Raw genomic sequence first — 17,948 nt, 5'->3', positions numbered from 1 at the left:
ACAATCAAGGGTCGACAGTGAACAGTCAACAGTCGACAGTCGACAGTCGAAGGTCAACAGTCGATAAACAACATTTCGCAGTTAGCAATAGACAGTCTACAGCCGACAGTCAGCAGTCGACAGTCAACAGCCGGCAATCATAAGTCGACAATCGAAAGACAACAGTCGATAGTCAATAGTGGACAGTCATCGGTAGACTGTTATCAAAATAAATTCAACAGAAGACAGTCAACAGTCGAAAGTCAATAGTCGACAGTCAACGGTTTACAGTCAACAGTCGACAGTTAACAGTTGACAGTCGACAGTCCAAAATCAATATTCAATTGTCGACATTTATCAGTCATCATTCAACAGTCGGCAGACAATAGTCGATAGTTGAGAGTCGACAGTCAACAGTCGATAGTCAATAGTCGACAAGCAACAGACGACAGTCGACAGGCATCAGAAGACAGCCATTGGTAGACAGTTATCAGTAAAAATTCAACAGATGACAGTCAACCATCGACAGTCCGCAATCGACAGTGAACAGTTGACTGTCAACAGTCCATAGTCGACAGTCGATAGTCGACATTCGATAGTCGACAGTCATTAGTCGACAATCAATAGTCGACATTCAACAGTGAACACTCAACAATCGGCAGTCAACAATCGACAGTCAACAATCGACAGTCAACAATCGACACTCGATAGCCGCCAGCCAACAGTCGACAGCCGCCAGCCGACAGTCAATAGTCAATATTTGACTGTAAACAGCCGACAATCAAAATCGACAGTCAACAGTAAAAAGTCGACAGTTAACAGTCGGCAGTCAACAGTTGACAGTTAACAGTCGACAGTCCATAGTCGACAGTCCACAGTCGACATTCAACAGTCGACATTCAACAGTCGACATTCAACAGCCGACAGTCAAAAGACGGAAGTCAACATTCAATTTTCGTTATTCAACAGTCGACAGCCAACAGTCGACAGCCAACAGTCGACAGCCAACAGTCGACACTCAACATTCGACAGTCAACGATCGACAGCCGACAGCCGCCAGTCAACAGTCAATAGTCGACTGTAAACAGTCGACAGTCATAAGTCGACAGTTAACTGTCGACAATTACCAGTCGACAGTCCATAATCAACAGTTGTCAGTCAGCAATCGGAAGCTAACAGTTGACAGTGGACTGTCAGGAGTCGAACAATCGAAAGTTAAAAGTCATCGAACTTAAAGCAGTCATTAAATTATCAAAATTCAAGCGTCAACTTTCAACAAAAGTAGGTTATTTTGGCAGCACTGATTTAACTGGAAATAAATACGTACCTCGTCGAGTTCCGGACAGCAATTGTGGAATTTTTCTTCTCAATAAGAATACATTAAAGAAAAATGAAACTAAAATGGGATTTCAAAATTTGGTACGTGTTTTCCCGTATGAAGTGTGCTCATTTTATCATTTTGAGGTTAAAAAACCATTCTTTCGCCATGCCTCTAGAAGTGTTCCAATATTGTACAGTTTAGAAGCTCATTCCAAGATGTTTTGCGACGGTCGCCATGGAGATATGAAAGTTTCATAGGTTCCCTCTGAAGTGTACTACACAATAGAAAAAAAAATCAATTCGCCCTACTGACGACATCCGGTGGTGCCCCACATGTTTTTTTTTAAGTTTCATTTCTCCTTTCCTTATCGGGGCAGGCATTGATGGTCTCCCCGAAAAGATCCCTATGCAGAGCATGGAGATAACATGAAAATTTGCTCTTCCTTTACAGAGCACTTTGGCACGATAGTGACTGGGCTACCGGATGGGAGCAGCAGCAACACAAAAAGTGGAACAAGAGAAAAAAAAAGTTAAAACTTAGTCGATTGTCACCTTTAAGCGGAGGGTGGAAGTCGGTGGAAATTTATTCCAGTGAACTGTCTTTCCCATGTGTTTTTTTTTTCTTGGATAAATTTCCACCAAGATAAGATTTTTTGTTTCGTTTGAGGGGAAAACTGATGGGCTCTTTTTTTTGTAAGCATCACTTTCTGATGAAAGAGAAGCCGGAACAATGATGATATCACTCGCTTTGGCGAAAATGGTGGGACCAACTCTTGATAAGGAAATGTGCTTTTTAAGATGATACTTAAAATTTTACTTTCGAAACTTGTAAGGATTCTTTTGAGCATCAAGAAATGAAGATTGACATAAACTTGATTGAACTTGAAACAGAAAACTTTTAGATTTTTCAACATATCATCATTCAATTAACATTTTTATGAGTCGCTCTTTTAACTTAATTTTTTTTATATATTTTCAGGAAAACTTGACTTCCAAGAATTCATACCAGGTAAGTGAACTCGACGACAGGCGACATTTTCTCAGCTGAAGTAACCAGCTTTACAATTGCCATATTTGAAACAAATAATTTTTTTATACAAGCATTTTCCACCCACATACCAAAACTGAAATCCGTGCAGGGCTCATCAAAAATTCGGTAAGCTGAAGATAACCAGAGCTAACGGCTTACCAACATAAACATGTGCGATTGCTCAAATATGATTTCTCGGTTTGTTTTCGAGGGTGGCAAACCAGTGTTCCAGAACGTTGAAAAATTCGCTGAAAGTTGAAAGAACCCTTTACCTTTCTCTTTGGGATCCACTGAATAATTCTTCTTAGCATCACAGTTTTCCCAGTTTTACATTCAAAATGGGGGTGCCAAAAAATGTCTAATGAATCCAAACATTCCGTGAACTGTTGAATAATGGAAGCTCCAGAATCGAGAAGGACCGGAAAAAGGTCGCCAAAGCACCGAAACCAAGGACAAACACTTTCGATTCACCTCTTTACTTTTTCGTGTATTTTTTCGAGATTCAAAACCCACCCTAGCTGAACGATATCCTTCCATAAATATGGCTGGTAAACACCCAAACCTAGTAACGGAACGGATTTGTCACCCGGAGGAGGGCGGAAAGAGGCTTCAAATCTGATCTCGCTAGGTTTTTGTCTTCACGTTTTACGACGACGTGTGTGCGTAAAATATTTAACGAAAGCTTTTTCCTCACAAACAGTGACGGTTCCGAAGAAGGGAGAAGCAAAAAAAAAACCTGGAACAGCAAATCCACGCCCGAGACCGTCTGGTGCACGTCTCGAAATGTTTCTTTTTATTTCGACCATCGTCGTTCCCCTTCATCAAAGTACTTTGGGCCCAACTTTCTTGGATGGGTTTCGAGGTAAAAGTCCTTGGTTCTTGGCAGAAGTCGACATAAAAAGGAAGAACATTAGCGGGTTCGACCGTCCTCAATACGGATTAAACTTTGTGCAGCGGATCGGATTAAGTTGGAAAGGTTCTAAAAGATGCCAGCAAAGATTGTTTCCTGGAATCAATTTTACTACAGTGCGTTGTTGTAGGATACAGACTTTTTCGTGTACCTTTAGTCGATGATCTGCCAAAAAAACCGAAAACTTAAACATGTAACAATGTGAGTTTTTTAACCAATCAGCCCTGAGAATTTCGTTACCACGAATCAGACTCGTTAAAATCTACACACAATTCGGATCCGGAATACACATTTATACACATTTTCGTTACCACGAGTCTGACTCATAGCCTTCGAATTTTACAGAAATTTGCCCCTGAAATCATCATAGTGATTTTGAAAATGACTCAAATTTGACACAAGTTCTTAACCACGAGTCAGACTCGTTGATTTCAAATGTGACAAAAAATTGCAACACCAACCAGATCCGGCTGATAGCGTTGAAGTTTGACTAAAATTTAAACCACGAATCAAACTCGGGGGTTTCTGAACATGGTTAAAATTTGATACAAATTCTTAACCACGAGTCAGACTCGTTGATTTGAAATGTGACTCAAAATTGCAACCCAACTCAGACCTAGCGTTTATGACTCCAACACCACACTTTCAAATTTGACTAAAAATTGCTCTAGGGGTCAAACACGGGTTTTTTACATAACTCAAATTTGACACAAATTTTTAACCACGAATCAGACTCGTTGATTTCAAATGTGACTAAAAATTGCAATACATGTCAGATCTGGCAGGTAGCTTTCGAATTTTACTGAGCTTTGCATCACGAATCAAACTCGAGGATTTCGAACATGGCTCAAATTTGACACAAGTCCTTAACCACGAGTCAGACTCGTTGAAGTGCGAAATGTGACTCGAAATTGCAACACAAGTCAGATCCTCAGTTTTCGACTACAACACAGCCGTTACTAGAAGTCTGGCCTTCAAATTTGAATGAAATTTGCACCAGGACTCATACTCAGGGATTTTAGACATGACTGAAATTTGACACAAGTTTTTAATCACAAGTCAGACTCGATGATTTAAAATGTGACTCACAATTGCAGAACAAGTCGGATCTGGCTGGTCGCGTTCAAATTGACTAGTTGATGTGCAAAATGTGACTCAAAGTTGCAACAGAAGTCAGATGCACAGCTTTCGACTCAAACACCACATCGTTACCACGAGTCTAAGTCGGAGCTTTCGAATTGGACTGAAATTTGCACCACGAATCGGACTCGTGGATTTAAAACTTGATAAAAATTGGCGCAAACTCTTAACCACGGGTCAGACTTGTTGATTTAAAATGTGCCTTATTTTAAATGTGCCGAGTCTGACTCGTAGCTTTCGAATTTGACTAGAATTTGCTCTAGAAGTCATACTCGTGATTTCGAACATGACTCAAATTTGACACAAGTTCTAAACAACCAGCCACACTCGTTGATTTCAAATGTGACTCAAAATTGCAAAACCAGTTAAATCCAACATCAAGCACTTCATCCTTACCACGAGTCAGACTCGTAGCTTTCGAATTTGACTAAAAAATTGCTATAGGAGTTAAATTTGACAAAAGTTCTTAATAACGAGTTAGACTCGTTGATGTGTAAAATGTTACTCAAAATTGTAAAACAAGTCTGCTCCGCAGTGTCCGAATCCAAGACCATTTCATTAGCACGAGTCTGTCTTTCAAATTTAACTCAAATTTGCCCCAGAAGTCATACTCGGGATTTCGAACATGATTCAAATTTGGCACAAGTTATTAACCACGAGTCAGACTCGTTGATTTCAAATTTAACTCAAAATTGCCAACACCAGTTAAATCCATAGTCAAGCGCTTCATCCTTATCACGAGTTGGACTCGTAGCTTTCGAAACTGACTCAAATTTAGCCTAAAAGTCTACTCGTTTTTAACCACGATTCAGACTCGTTGATGTGTGAAATGGGACTCAAAATTGTAACAAAAGTCAGACTCGTTGATTCCAAATGGCACTCGAAGTTACAACAGAAGTCGTATCCGAAGTTGACGCTTTGGACATTATTTCGTTACCACAGGCCTGATCGAAGCTTTTGAGTTTGACCTAAATTTGCTCCAGGAGTCAAATATGACACAAGTTCTTAACCACGAGTCTGACTCGTTGATTTCTTAAGTGACTCAGAATTGCAACAAAAAATAAATCCAAAGTCAAGCACATCATTGTTACTACGAGTCTGACTCGTAGCTTTCTATTTTGACAGAAATTTGCTGATGGAGTTAAATATGACACAAGTCCTAAACCACGAGTCAGGCTCGTTGATGTGTGAAATTTGACTCAAAATTGTAACACAAGTCAGATCCGCAGTTTCCGACTTCAACACCATTTCATTAGCACAAGTCTGACTTTCGATATTGACTCAAGTTTGAATTCATACTAGTTTTTTCGAACATGACTCAAATTTGACGTAAGTTCCAGACCACGAGCCTAACTCGTTGATTTCAAATGTGACTCAAAAGTGCAACACCAGTTGAATCTAAAGTCAAGCACTTCATCCTTACCACGAGTCGGGCTCGTAGCTCTCGAATGTGACTCAAATATGGCCCAGAAGTCTACTCGTTTTTAACCACGAGTCAGACTCGTTGTTGTGTGAAATGTGATTCAAAGTTGTAACACACGTCAGCTCCGCAGTTTCCGAATCCAACACTATTTCATAACCATGAGTCTGTCTTTCAAATTTGACTCAAATTTGCCCCAGAAGTCATACTCGTGATTTCGAACATGACTTAAATTTGACACTAGTTCCTATTCACGAGTCAGACTCGTTGATTTCAAATTTACTCAAAATTGCAACACCAGTTAAATCCAAACTCGAACACTTCATCGTTGCCACGAACCTGACTCGTAGCTTTCAAATTTGACTGAAATTGGCTCTAGGATTCAAATTTGACACAAGTCCTTAGCCACGAGTTAGACTCGTTGATGTGTGAAATGTGACTCAAAATTGTAACACAAGTCAGATCCGCAGTTTCCAACTTCAACACTATTCCATTACCAGCATTCAATCCAATTTGCCCCAGAGGTCATACTTGTGATTTTGAACATAATTCAAATTTGACACAAGTTCTTCACCACGAGTCAGGCTCGTTGATTTCAAATGGGACTAAAAATGGTAACAGAAATCAGATCCGAAGTTGACGCTTTCGACACCATTTCGTTACCACAGATCTGACTCGTAGCTTTTGATATTGACTGAAATTTGCTCCAGCAGTCAAATTTGACACAAGTTCTTAACCACGAGTCAGACTCGTTAATTTCAAATTTAACTTGAAACTGTAACACCAGTCAAATCCAAAGTCAAGCACTTCATCCTTACCACGAGTTGGACTCGTAGCTCTCGAATCAGACTCAAATTTGGCCCAGAAGTCTACTCGTTTTTAACCACGAGTCAGGCTCGTTGATGTGTGAAATTTGATTCAAAATTGTAACACAAGTCTGCTCTGCAGTTTCCGAATCCAACACCATTTCATAACAATGAGTCTGTCTTTCAAATTTAACTCAAATTTGCCCCAGAAGTCATATTCGTGATTTCGAACATGATTCAAATTTGGCACAAGTTCTTAACCACGAGTCAGACTCGTTGATTTCAAATTTTACTCAAAACTGCCAACACCAGTTAAATCCATAGTCTAGCACTTCATCCTTATCACGAGTTGGACTAGTAGCTTTCGAAACTGACTCAAATTCAGCCTAGAAGTCTACTCGGTTTTAACCACGAGTCAGACTCGTTGATGTGTGAAATGGGACTCAAAATTGTAACAAAAGTAAAATTCGCAGCATTTCATTAGCACAAGTCTGAAATTCGAATTAGACTCAAATTTGCCCCAGATGTCATATTCGTGATTTCGAACATGACTGAAATTTGGCACAAGTTCTAAACCACGAGTCAGGCTCGTTGATTTCAAATGGGACTCAAAAATTCAACCCATTGCAGATCCAAAGTTTACGATTCAAGCACCATTTTGTTACCACGAGTCTGACTCGTAGCTTTCGAGTTTGACTGAAATTTTCACCATGATTCGTCGCCGTAGATTTCGATAGTGACTCAAATCAAAATAACGAATTTGACTCGAGTCCTCATGCATTTTTAAGCATGAAAAATAAAGGTTTGATCACGAGTCAGACTCGTGGTTTCACATAAGACACAAATTTGCTACACTTAGTTAACAAAAATTGTGATTCACGTGTCAGACTTATGATCTCAAAATTGATCAATTAAAAAGAGAATTTTCGTTTAGTTAATCTAACCGGAGCTCGAAGAACGATTTTCTTTATAATTTCCTAAAACGACAGCAAATTTCCTATCAAATCAGAAACCATCAATCCAATCGGATGGTTTCTGTTGGGCCGTTGGATCCCGAAAGAGCTCAGGTGCAAACACGTCTGAGGCAACGTTGCTTCCGTTGCTCGATGGTTTGCGAAAAATGGCGGAGCATAATTTGCATTTCAGTGGAAATGCGCCCGAGTGGATGGTTTTCTGTGTGTCTCCCCAAAGTGAAACGTTCCCGAGCCGTTTCTGTGCTTCTGGTTTTTTGCTGTCTGTTTTTTTTTATCACGCCAACATTCCGGTACGCATAAATTTTTCTATCGTCAGCGCGCATACATGTTTGCTTCTTTTTTTTTTTGTTTTTGGCTGCCACCTTGAAACATATTTACTCACAGATTTAGAACAGCCAGATTGTTCTTTGATGCGTTACAGACACCAGAAAAGTGGAAGAAGATTTAAAATTTTATTTTCTTGGTGTTTGAAACAGGAAATCATAAGACAAAATTAGATTAGTTAAAACTCACGACTTGATAAGTTTTAAAATTTTTGTACTCATAAAACGAATCAAAAATGCCGAGTGAATTTTGGGTATACAATAAAATATTCAATTTTTTCACAAATGAAGGCAACACCGCTGAATTAGCATGACAGATACTTTTGAGGTGTTCTTTAAGGAACTGACCTTACATTAAGAATCCAAGAATATTTTCCACAATTATTGGGAATAAACATAACTTTCCAATGCCCAAAGCAATCGAAATAGTCTAATTCATAGCCCAAACACAGGAATGGAACCTCAATCAAATCCAATCCAACAGATTTCAAGTTCCGGTGCTCCGATGCATCAAAGTGTCACGAGAGAGTGGCAACGTAAGTGAAAACATCAGACATCGTTCTTCGTCTTGACAAATTCCCGGAAGGTTACCTACTGAGAGGCAGCTCGACATCCGATCGACTAGAAGAACATTCTTGACAGCATCCGTAGTGTTCCGAGTAGCTACTTCCTTGCATTCTTTCATCTGGATCTCTCTACCGGATTATGACACAAACTTTAAATTTGAAACCCCACAAACGCACATAGAAGACATTTGGAGCTTATGAAAACTATCAAAACATGGAGGTGCTATTATACCATTATTGTTGGATTTTTTTTAAGCAAGGTATTTTGGTTTTAATATGGCGCGTGGCTTCTTTTGAGCATCCCAAAATAATTCTAGCAATGTTTTTAACATGTGTTTCGATGATACATTTCGGATGTGAGCTGATATCCTTGGATGTGCCCTGGAAAAATTTGAAACTTGTAAAATTATTTTACAGCATCTTTTCAGCTTGCAGGCTCATTTGTTTGCTGGTTTTTCCTTGCAATGAACAAAATATCACTTTTCCTTTTTGGAGAAGGTCTACTGTCTTAGTGTGTTGTTTCCTTTAAACTTGTTCGATTAATTTTTGACGGTCGCCGTGGAAGCTAATCCAGGAGTTTTTCCTTGCCTAAATTTTGATAGCATTCGTCCTCGAGAACTTCCCAGTTTGAAAACAATTATGTTCTAAAATCCTGAAATATAAGACACTTGAAAACTTCTTCGACTCGATGTGTTTCCTTAATTTAATCTCGATTTTTTCACCATTCTGGTGCTAGGGAAATTATTTTTTCCAGTTTATACCAAAAAAAAAAATTTCACCCGTTCAGCAACTTTTACGCTCTCTTTTCAAGCAACTGACGGCATTCCGGGAAGCAGAGCAATAAATTTGTAGAATAATGTCACTTAGCTCCAGTTTTTCCTATTGTCGGGAACACAAATAGGAGGTGACATTTTTGTTTAAGTTAGAGATAACATAAAAAGAGGGTAAAGCAGAGGGAGGCAGCAGGAAGACGATAGAAAATAGGATAAAACGGTACGTTGGCTGTCAAATTTTCCCCCTTCTAGACAATCTAGGCGGGTTTAAATTTACGCGTCAAGGAAAATTTTTCCCCTCCTGTTCCGTTTCCCTGAAACGCAGCAGTGCCGGAATTTAATTATCAAATGTCGGCTCCCGGAAGACGACGGTTCTCCGAAATCAGGATTTAGTCCCGGTGTCGGTTCATTTGATGCTAATTTAGGGGCTGATGATTATTAGTGTTGCTCTAAATGCCACGCATCCCCGGATCAGCATCGACTCATCAACGGGTAAATCATGCTGTCAGTTTGCTGTCAGTCACAATTGGGTCTTCGGGTCGTTGTGGCAGTTGAAATCCGTTTAATAATTCAGTGGAACCTTTCTTCCCTTTGAGAAGGACGATAAGCCGCCTTTCCTTTGAATTGACAACTTAACCTTGGCTGAAGGATGATTGAAAACATTCAGGTGTGTAATTTTAACACTAATTCTCACCAGCAGGTTATTGGAAAGCATGCTCACAACGTAAACAGCTGAAAGCATAGCTCTTTATACTGAGACAAAATAAAATCAACTCTGAGTGCTTTTAGAACAATTTTTAAACGGAACATTCCCGACTAGACCTTGTCTAGTGCTTAAAGCTTCGAAGATCCTTCATCGAAGCTTAGGATTATTTTATCCTAAGAAAAGCTTCTTTGTTGCATTCCTCTCATCTTGAAAAAAAAACCCAACATAATAAAATCGATCCTTCTGGATTTCTTTTTTCAATATTATCCTGCTCAGGAAAAATATGTTTTTTTCCATTCTACCGCACGCTGGTATCTCCTATTCGCATTTTCTCTCTTGTCCAGAAAGATAAGATTGATGGAATGTTGGGTTCATTTTATATTTGCTAAACGTCTTTTGACGTCTACTTGATCAAATTTCGAAAGAAAAGTGTGATGAGTTCATTGGACCGAATCAAAATAAAAAAAAGAAAATTCCTTAATTCGCTTCACAAAAATGCTTCATAATTAATTGAATTTTACATTTGAGCTTTGGTTGGGAAATGAGTTTATTGATACTGTTTCAGGACCGCTGCCCTTTATGGTTGTCGATATGAAATCGGCGTTGTAATGATGAGATTTAGAAGGCACAAATGAAAATATAAAAGTTATAAAAATAAATAAACCATATATGTGGTAAAACTGGGAGAGTAACTTCAAAGTGTTAGCAAAAACAAAACTTGGCCATTGATGTTATCTTGTGAGTTACAAGCTCGTTAAGATTTTTTTTAATTGAGTTTTAGATTGATCGTCAATTCACGAGAATGGGTTGATTGTTAAGATGAGCACAGATTTGTAAGGCTGATGCTCAGATTGTTTGGAAAACGTTCAGGCTCCGGTAAATAATACGAAGAGTCTGGAAAAGCGAAAAAAGTTTATGCTGCCGCTATGATGGTTTGTTTTTCCGGTGAATAAGACGGAGATGCTGGAGCAGTGCAAATTGTTAAGACTGCTGATTGATTATTCTTCCGGTGAATAAGACGAAGTGACTATGAAAAAAACGAAGGGACGGTGAAAACGTGGAGAAACTGATTTGCACCTGTCTTTGGTGACAAAAATTAATTGGCTTACGAAGCCCAGATATTAAAGACCGCTGCAGCTGATTGTTTGGTATGAAATTGGCTTTCCGGTGGAAAAGACGGATTGGCCCAAGGGGTAAAAATTTATATTTTATATTTGCCCTTCAGATGGAAAACACGAATTGGCTAAGAAAGCGCTGATTGCTGTTGCTGCTTATTGATTGTTTTTCAATCCTTGCGGTAAAAAAGATGGATTGGCTTAGATAGGCGACGATTTTTAGAATACTGCTCCTGAATTTTTTTTGGCATCCCGGTGACAAAAACAGATTGGCTAAGGAAGCACATATTTTTAAGGCTACTGCTGATCATAAGTTTTTTAATCATCTTTTCGGTTAAAAGGGTGGATTGGCTTAAGATGCGAAGATTTTAGGGAAGCGGGGATTATTTAGGCTGCTGCAGCTCATTATTTGTTTCTTCAACTGATAATGGAAAAGATGGATTGGTCTAGCAGGCGAAGAGGCAAAAACCAAGCAGGGGCCGCTGCTGCTGATTTTCTGCCTCCGGTGAAAAAGACATATTGGATACGGAAGCGCGGATCTTAAAAGCAACGCCTGATCATTTATCATTGAATCAGCTTTCCTGTGGAAAAGTTGAATTGGCTTTGAAGGCTAGATTTCTTAGGGCCGCTGCTATCGATAGTTTTTGTTCCTGGCATTCCGGTGAAAAAGACGGATTGAATAGGGAAGCTCAATTTTTTTAAACTGCTGCCTCTTATTAATTATTGATAAATGACAAAAATGACAAAAATGACAAAAATGACAAAAATGACAAAAATGACAAAAATGACAAAAATGACAAAAATGACAAAAATGACAAAAATGACAAAAATGACAAAAATGACAAAAATGACAAAAATGACAAAAATGACAAAAATGACAAAAATGACAAAAATGACAAAAATGACAAAAATGACAAAAATGACAAAAATGACAAAAATGACAAAAATGACAAAAATGACAAAAATGACAAAAATGACAAAAATGACAAAAATGACAAAAATGACAAAAATGACAAAAATGACAAAAATGACAAAAATGACAAAAATGACAAAAATGACAAAAATGACAAAAATGACAAAAATGACAAAAATGACAAAAATGACAAAAATGACAAAAATGACAAAAATGACAAAAATGACAAAAATGACAAAAATGACAAAAATGACAAAAATGACAAAAATGACAAAAATGACAAAAATGACTAAAATGACTAAAATGACTAAAATGACTAAAATGACTAAAATGACTAAAATGACTAAAATGACAAAAATGACTAAAATGACAAAAAATGATAAAAATGACAAAAATGACAAAAATGAAAAAATTACAAAAATGACAAAAATGACAAAAATGACAAAAATGACAAAAATGACAAAAATGACAAAAATGACAAAAATGACAAAAATGACAAAAATGACAAAAATGACAAAAATGACAAAAATGACAAAAATGACAAAAATGACAAAAATGACAAAAATGACAAAAATGACAAAAATGACAAAAATGACAAAAATGACAAAAATGACAAAAATGACAAAAATGACAAAAATGACAAAAATGACAAAAATGACAAAAATGACAAAAATGACAAAAATGACAAAAATGACAAAAATGACAAAAATGACAAAAATGACAAAAATGACAAAAATGACAAAAATGACAAAAATGACAAAAATGACAAAAATGACAAAAATGACAAAAATGACAAAAATGACAAAAATGACAAAAATGACAAAAATGACAAAAATGACAAAAATGACAAAAATGACAAAAATGACAAAAATGACAAAAATGACAAAAATGACAAAAATGACAAAAATGACAAAAATGACAAAAATGACAAAAATGACAAAAATGACAAAAATGACAAAAATGACAAAAATGACAAAAATGACAAAATTGACAAAAATTACAAGAATGACAAAAATGACAAAAATGAAAAGACGGATTGGAATACGAAGCGCAGATTTTTAAGGCTGCTGCTGCTGATTGTGTGTTTCTCGAGTCGGTTTTTCGGAACAAAACACGAATGAGCTCAGGAAGCGCAGATTTTTAAGGCTGTTGCAGAATGTTAGTAGTGATTTGGCCTCCCGGTGGAAAATACGAATTGGCTTGAAAAGAGCAGGTTTGTAAGGTTTCTGTTGTTGATGAATATTTTAATTAGGAATTAGAGTAAACGAGCGCAGTTATCTTACGCTGCTGCTGTTTGTTTGTTGTTTATTCGGCTTTCCGGTGGAAAAGACGTGTTAACTCAGAAAGCGCAGACAAAATGTTGATTGTGATTTGGTCATCCAGTGGAAAAGACGGATTGGATAAGGAAGCACAGGTTCTAAACGCTGCTACTGCTGACTTTTTTTTTTTGCCTCCCGATGGAAAAGACGAATTAGCTTAGGAAACGCTGATTTTTAGGGCTGCTGCTTATTTGTTTGTTTTTGAATCGGCCTTCCGGTGGAAAAGACTTTGGACGTCGGCTAAGGAAGCGCAGATGTTTAAAACTGCTGCTGAGTGTTTGTTTTAAAATTGCTTTCTGGAGGAAAAGACGGTTTAGCTAAGAAAACGCAGATGATTAAGGCTGTTGCTGAATGTTTGTTGTGATTTGGTCTTCCGGTGTAAAAGACGAAATGGCTTAGAAAGCGCAAATTTATTGAGCTGCTGCTGATTGTTTTTCTTTGAACTTAGGGTTCAAAAGCGCAGATTTTCTACGCTGCTGCTGTTTGTCTGATTTCGAATCGACTTTCCGGTGGAAAAGACGTATTAACTCAGAAAGCGCAGAAAAAATTATGGTTGTGATTTATCCATTCAGTGGAAAAGATGTATTTGAAAAGGAAGCGCGACATTTTAACGCTGCTACTGCTATCTGTTTTTGCCCTCCCAGTGGAAAAGACTAATTGGCTTAGGAAGCGCAGATTTCTAAAGCTGTTGTTGATTGTTTATTTATGAAATGGCCTTCCAATAGAAAAGAAGAATTGGCATAGGAAACGCAGATCTTTCAGGCTGCTGCTGATTGTTTGTTTTTGAATCGGCCTTCCAGTGGAAAAGACTTTGGACTACGGCTTAGAAAGCGCAGATGTTTAAAGCTGCTGCTGATTGTTTGTTTCAATATTGCTTTCCGGTGGAAAATACGATTTAGCTCAGGAGGCGCAGATGATTGAGGCTGTTGCTGACTGTTTGTTGTGATTTGGTCTTCCAGTGGAAAAGACGAAATGGTTTATAAAGCGCCAATTTATTAAGCTGCTGCAAATTGTTTTTCTTGGAACTTAGGATTCAAAAGTGCAGATTTTTTTCGCTGCTTCTGAATGTTTGTTTTTGAATTGGCTTTCCGTGGAGAAGGCGTATTAACTAAGGAAACGCAGATTTTTAAAGCTGTTGGAGATCGTTTGTTATTGAATCGGCTTCCCAGTGGAAAAAAAACGCTTTAACTTTTTTAAGGCTGTTGCAGATTGTTTGTTTTGGAATCTGTCTTCCGGTGGAATAGACGCATTGGCTTAGGGCAAAGATTCTAAAGACTGCTGCTGCTGATTGTTGTTTTTTATTTAGCCTTCCGGTGGAAAATACTCAGGACTAAGGCTTGGGATATGCGGATGTTTAAAGCTTCTGTTGATTGTTTGTTTTGATTTGGCCTTCCAGTGAAACTAAAACGGTTTGGCTTAAGAAGCGCAAATTTTTAAGCTGTTGCTGATTGTTTGTTGTGATTTGACCTTCCGGTGGAAAAGGCGAATTGGCTTAGAAAGCGCTAGATTTATAAGGCTGCTGCGGTTGATTGATTGTTTTGATTTGACCTTCCAGTTGAAAAGACGGATTGGATAAGGAAGCGCTTTTTTATTTTTGAGTCGGCTTTGCGATAAAAAATACGAATTAGATCAGGAAGCGCAGATTATTATGGCTGTTCCTGAATTTTGGATTATTTAGGATTAATAAGGAGAATTTTGAATTGAGAATCGGACTTATTGCCAATTCACATATCATCAAAACCGTTTTTTTTATTCCAAAACAATGTGATGAAATCGACTAAGATTATGTCATTCTTCAATCATCAAGGGGATGCTCAGTGCAGCTTTTAAAAACTTTCAACATAAGGCCATAAACTCATGACCATTAATGGTTGAATGCCTTTGCATGAGAACGCACTTTTTTGGATGAGATTTTCGAAATGATTCTTTCTTCTTGTATCGTGTTGGCCTCATTCCACTCCATTAGAACCAAGATCAAAGGTCCCTCACAGGAAACCATCACCTATACTCGTCTGCTACAATTTTTTTCCGGATGTAGGGGAAATCAATTTCTCACATTTTCCTTAATCGAAAGTCAACTCCCTCGGTAAGTCGTTGCACTTTGTGTCGATTTCCCTTGCGAGCTAAAACTTTGATGCTCAACGACGGAAACAGATAAAAAGCAGTGGTACCTTTCCTTGCGTAAAACTTTCAACTTTCCCGTTCCTTCCCGGATTAGTTCATTTACACAAAGCTCAAAGACCTTCGACAATTTTCGGGAAAAACTTCATCTAAATGAAATCATTTTCGAAGAATTTGTTAAAAAAAACAACCTATTGCAGCTTTCATACCGCGTAGCCGTGCGGAGTCGTGGTTTGCGTAAAGCTCCGCGACGACCGCTTTCAAATGCAATCGATTGCTACCACTGCCTGGCTTATCGAGTGTGAATGCGAGATAAATTCCATTTCGAAAATGGATCGCAATTGGTTTTCCTCTGGAAAAAGGTGAAAGTTTGCTGCTCCCTCTCGTCTCGATAGAATGAAAATCAAACTGTAGCGAGCGAAAATGTATACGCAATCAACCGAGCATCGATAGAAAAAACAACAAATTCCAGAAAAAAATTGGTAACCCCGGCTGCACTTTATGGAATGCAATTGCCCGTTCACTTATCGGGTGGGGAGCGCAATAAAACGCGGTTTGCAAAATCGGTCGATTGGAAGCGATAGTGTTTGGTGGTGGTTTATCCAGCCAGTGTGCCAGTGATTTTCCAAACTCGCCGAACTTGTGCTCCGAGAAATTAGATTTGATTATTTTGTTGTTGCAAACGGTTGAAACGGACTTTTTTGGTTCAATAACTGGTTCTGCAAATTTAAACAATTATTACGAATAAAACATCAAATCCAGTGGACCGGATTATTTTTGAATATAGTGCTACTAAGTGATGAGTGTAATGCCCATGCCTATATTCGAGAGGGGAATTTAAATTTGGGAATCTCCGCAATGAACGAACTCCGGTACTTTTGAAGTGTTGATGATAAATATATGCGCTTTTTTCCCGAAACCTCGAAGAGCTTGGTTTAGGGATTTAAGGGATGTTTGAGGGTCAAATAATGGCTTCAAAATCTTTAACATCTGTTTTCGAGTCTCAGCTTAAATCATTAAACCGGTGAAATCTCTAGAAGAATAAGTCAAGAACTTCTAGAAAAACGCCTTTTAGTGAACATCCTTAAAATCCACGCTTTTTCCTGGAGAATCTAACGCTCACGTAGAAAAAAGTATAGTTTCATCAACAATATTCCGCTTTTATGCAATCATATTGATGATTCTCGATCAACTATATTTATTGATTATTCAACTATATTTGTATAACTAATAAGTTTATTGAATTCAACTATAAATATGATAACTTCAACTACCATTTTATGATTGATTTAATCATGAATATGATAAATTCAACTATATAAACTGATTGATGTTGTGCACCCAACTAAATTTACAGTAGATTCAACTATACAACTTTGGTTGATTTATCTATAGATATGATTGAATCATCTATACTTCTTAATTGATTTTAAACGTTCAACTATATTTAAAAGTAGATTTTATTAAGTTCTTCTCCTTCAATTTTATTTTCCTTTTGGTTTCATTCATATTTTGTTTATTTGTTAGCACAAAGAAGATTCTGTCAACAACTTATGATACGATAATGCTTTTCCCGTTGCGTTTGCGTTCAGCACATCAATAGTTTTTGGCACTGTCCAGCCATTTCTGCTTCCCGATGAAACGCAAATCGGTGTCACCCAAACGGTATGTCTACTACCAATTCCTCCAGCAGCATCGTTTCCCTCGCTTGCAATTTAGTTGCTGCCACATCTGGCTAGATGAAACCTTAAGGGAAGAAAAATTTTGGCACAATTTGATTTGAACAAGCAAATATGCTATCCAATTATATCGAATTTATAGATGAATGTGAGAAGTCAACCAGGAATTTAAAGTTGAATCTATATATATAAAAAGCAATTTCTGTATGTTTGTTTGTTTGTTTGTTTGTTTGTTTGTCCTCTATAGACTCAGCCGTCTTAAGAGCTAGAGAGCTGAAATTTGGCATGGATGCTCATTAGGACCAGGAAGGATGAAAAATGTTTTTAGATTTGCGGATGACCCCTTCTGAAGGGGGTCGTCCATAGAAGACAAATATTGTTTTCGCGATATTGACGTTATTTTTTGTCGGATCGTGTTGAAAATTTGCACATGAGTGTTTTGAAAGACGAGAAATCGATTTCAGATGTCAAATTATGTGTAAGGGATCGTCCAAAGGGGTCGTCCATATTAACTGTTCGCTGTTTTTGCGATATTGACGTTATTATACATCGTATTCAGATGAAAATTGGTACACGATAGTTTTGAGTGACGTGCAATCGAATTAAAGCATCGAATTCAGTGTAAGGGGCCGGCGAAAGGGGTCGTCCATATTGAATTTTCAGTATCTTTGTGATATTGACGTTTTTATACATCGGATTGGGGTGAAAATTTGCACATAGGAGTTATTAGGGACAAACAACTGATTTCACTTATCCAAACTAAAATCAGGGGTCGGCCAAAGGGGTCGTCCATATTAACTATTCACTGTTGATGCGATATTGTCGTTAATATACATCGGATTCAGATGAAAATT

The 17,948-nt window shown here is 37.7% G+C and overlaps 1 protein-coding gene across 2 annotated transcripts in view; it reads left to right on the top strand.

The window, feature by feature from the left end:
• LOC129753988 (translational regulator orb2) overlaps positions 1–17,948 on the top strand; it is a 924,966-nt gene that overhangs the window by 610,543 nt on the left and 296,475 nt on the right. For both annotated transcript variants that reach the window (XM_055749925.1, XM_055749864.1), the window contains exon 5: positions 2,279–2,308. In XM_055749925.1, coding sequence (XP_055605900.1) covers positions 2,279–2,308 — 30 coding nt within the window. The remainder of the gene's footprint in view (positions 1–2,278; positions 2,309–17,948) is intronic.

The sequence above is a fragment of the Uranotaenia lowii genome, chromosome 1 (genome assembly GCF_029784155.1).
Source record: "Uranotaenia lowii strain MFRU-FL chromosome 1, ASM2978415v1, whole genome shotgun sequence".
Classification (NCBI taxonomy): Eukaryota; Metazoa; Arthropoda; class Insecta; order Diptera; family Culicidae; genus Uranotaenia; species Uranotaenia lowii.
Note: the sequence above shows the minus strand (reverse complement) of the source record. Positions and strands in the feature narration are given on the sequence as shown.